The sequence below is a fragment of the Priapulus caudatus genome, unplaced genomic scaffold (assembly GCF_000485595.1).
Source record: "Priapulus caudatus unplaced genomic scaffold, Priapulus_caudatus-5.0.1 Scaffold1914, whole genome shotgun sequence".
NCBI classification, from domain to species: domain Eukaryota; kingdom Metazoa; phylum Priapulida; class Priapulimorpha; order Priapulimorphida; family Priapulidae; genus Priapulus; species Priapulus caudatus.
The window spans coordinates 940-2,818 of record NW_014578975.1 but is presented as its reverse complement, the minus strand read 5'-3'; the positions used below and the strand labels follow the sequence as shown (position 1 = coordinate 2,818).

The window sequence follows — 1,879 nt, the reverse complement described above, 5'->3', positions numbered from 1 at the left end:
CGTGCGCGTGCGCGTGCGCGTGCGCGTGCGTGCGTGCGTGCGTGTGCGCGTGCGTGCGTGTGCGTGCGCGTGCGCGTGCGCGTGCGCGTCCGCGTGCGTGCGTGCGTGTGTGTAATATATTTGCTGTGAGAGCTCTGCTCCGCGAAGGTTCGACAGGTTCAGTGGACGGACGGACGCTTGAAGGCCGAGGAAAAAGGTGGTAGTGCTTTTGGATTCTGCCGGGATAGTGGTGCTATGGCAGTATATAAATTATATATATATATGCCATACCCATGGCAGCATATAGCATAGGCATTAAATCACACTCACCTGTTCGTATCGTCCTCATCCTCCTTCACATTGTTTGCATACACGTGATCGTACTGCTCCATCCAGATAGGATTCGACCTGCAACAACACACGACACAGCACCGCGATGAGAAAGATGGCTCGTTACCAGGGGCAACCGGTAGCGGATGCTGCGGCAACGGTCCTGCAGCTGAGGAAATTCTGGTAGCAGCAACGGCTGCACGCCCTGCCGCACGACTACAGCCCCGTTCACACGGTAAGAACTTACTAACGTTATAACCCGCGTTATAGCATAAATAAACATATGTAACGTAAAACGTAAATAAACATATGTAACGTAAAACGTAAATAAACGTATGTAACGTAAAACGGAAATATACGTATATAATGTAAAACGTAACAGGGCGAGGTTTATACCCAGTTCCGTTCAAACGACGTCGGTTACCCGAGATGGGATATTTTAGCCCGTATCGGAAATACATGGTTGGAATTGCGATGTGGCTCGTGACCTTAGAATGACCATGGAACGCCATATCTCTGACATTCTACGATGTAAGAGAGGGTGTAGGTCACGTGTGATCGATTTTCTAGTTTGACTCAAAGCGCCGCATAAACAGCCGAGAGGGCTCTCAAGTAACATAGAATTCTAATCAATAATTAACTGATTTATTGCGGGAAATTACGCGTCTAACTGTAACCTATCGCTACACACTTACGCATTGTAGCGCTACATTACTTCTAACATTATTCCTAAATGTTCATGATTGTAGTTTATGTCTTTCGTGCGTGATCTTGCCGGCTCTATAACGTTGTTTTTACGCGTTTTCATTTCTATGTGATGTGCTGGCGGGGTGGCTAAGGCAAGGTAAGTTATCTAGGAGACGGGGATAGGTGGCTGGTAGACAGGCGGGCTAGGAATACATACCCCTCGTAAGCGTACTGGTTTGTATTCGGTACACAGACTCGGTTCAATCCTGACTCCCTGGAACCTGGAACAGACGCAAGATTCACACATATACATTACAATACATCTACATATATACAAGATATACACAGTTACATCTCCTACATCCTTATTCCCTTACAGGGAACGTGATAATAACAGTAGCATGGTAGCACTAGCGCTAACAGCGGTCATGATGCTACTAGGAGTAAATAACAACAGACATGTTCTAATTCACTCGATCATGATACACTATTACACAGTGACTGTGGGAGCACCTGAGGTGTGGCCGCGTAGCAGAGACCGCGAGTGTTAATAATAATAACAATTACAAAATAATTGTTATTATCATCAGTAGGAGTAGTACATAGCAGTGTATTCCTAATAGCGAATATGACTCACCGCATCTCGCGAATATAGAGCACCAATATAAAGGCTACAGTGTGATTCATGTATTTTTTGCCCAATTAATAACTATCAGGTCCTACGTGTGGACTGCAATAGCAAGCAGCTGAAGGGTAAGACCCACCTGACTGGTAGGGACCACACGAAACTACCGCCTGGCGCTATTTCGAATTAAACTAGTAATATGCAATGAATATTTCCAACTAGTACATTCATGCGACAATGAAGCCTGCAAGCTAAATA

At 45.6% G+C, this 1,879-nt stretch overlaps 1 protein-coding gene across 1 annotated transcript in view; it reads right to left on the bottom strand.

The window, feature by feature from the left end:
- Positions 1-1,277, bottom strand: part of LOC106817896 — a gene marked incomplete at its 5' end in the record, with an annotated part of 3,705 nt that extends 2,428 nt beyond the window's left edge. The window contains 2 exon segments of the mRNA XM_014822607.1: positions 310-387; positions 1,214-1,277. Of these exon segments, the coding sequence (XP_014678093.1) occupies positions 310-387; positions 1,214-1,277 (142 nt within the window).
- Between the last annotated feature and the right edge of the window lie 602 nt (positions 1,278-1,879).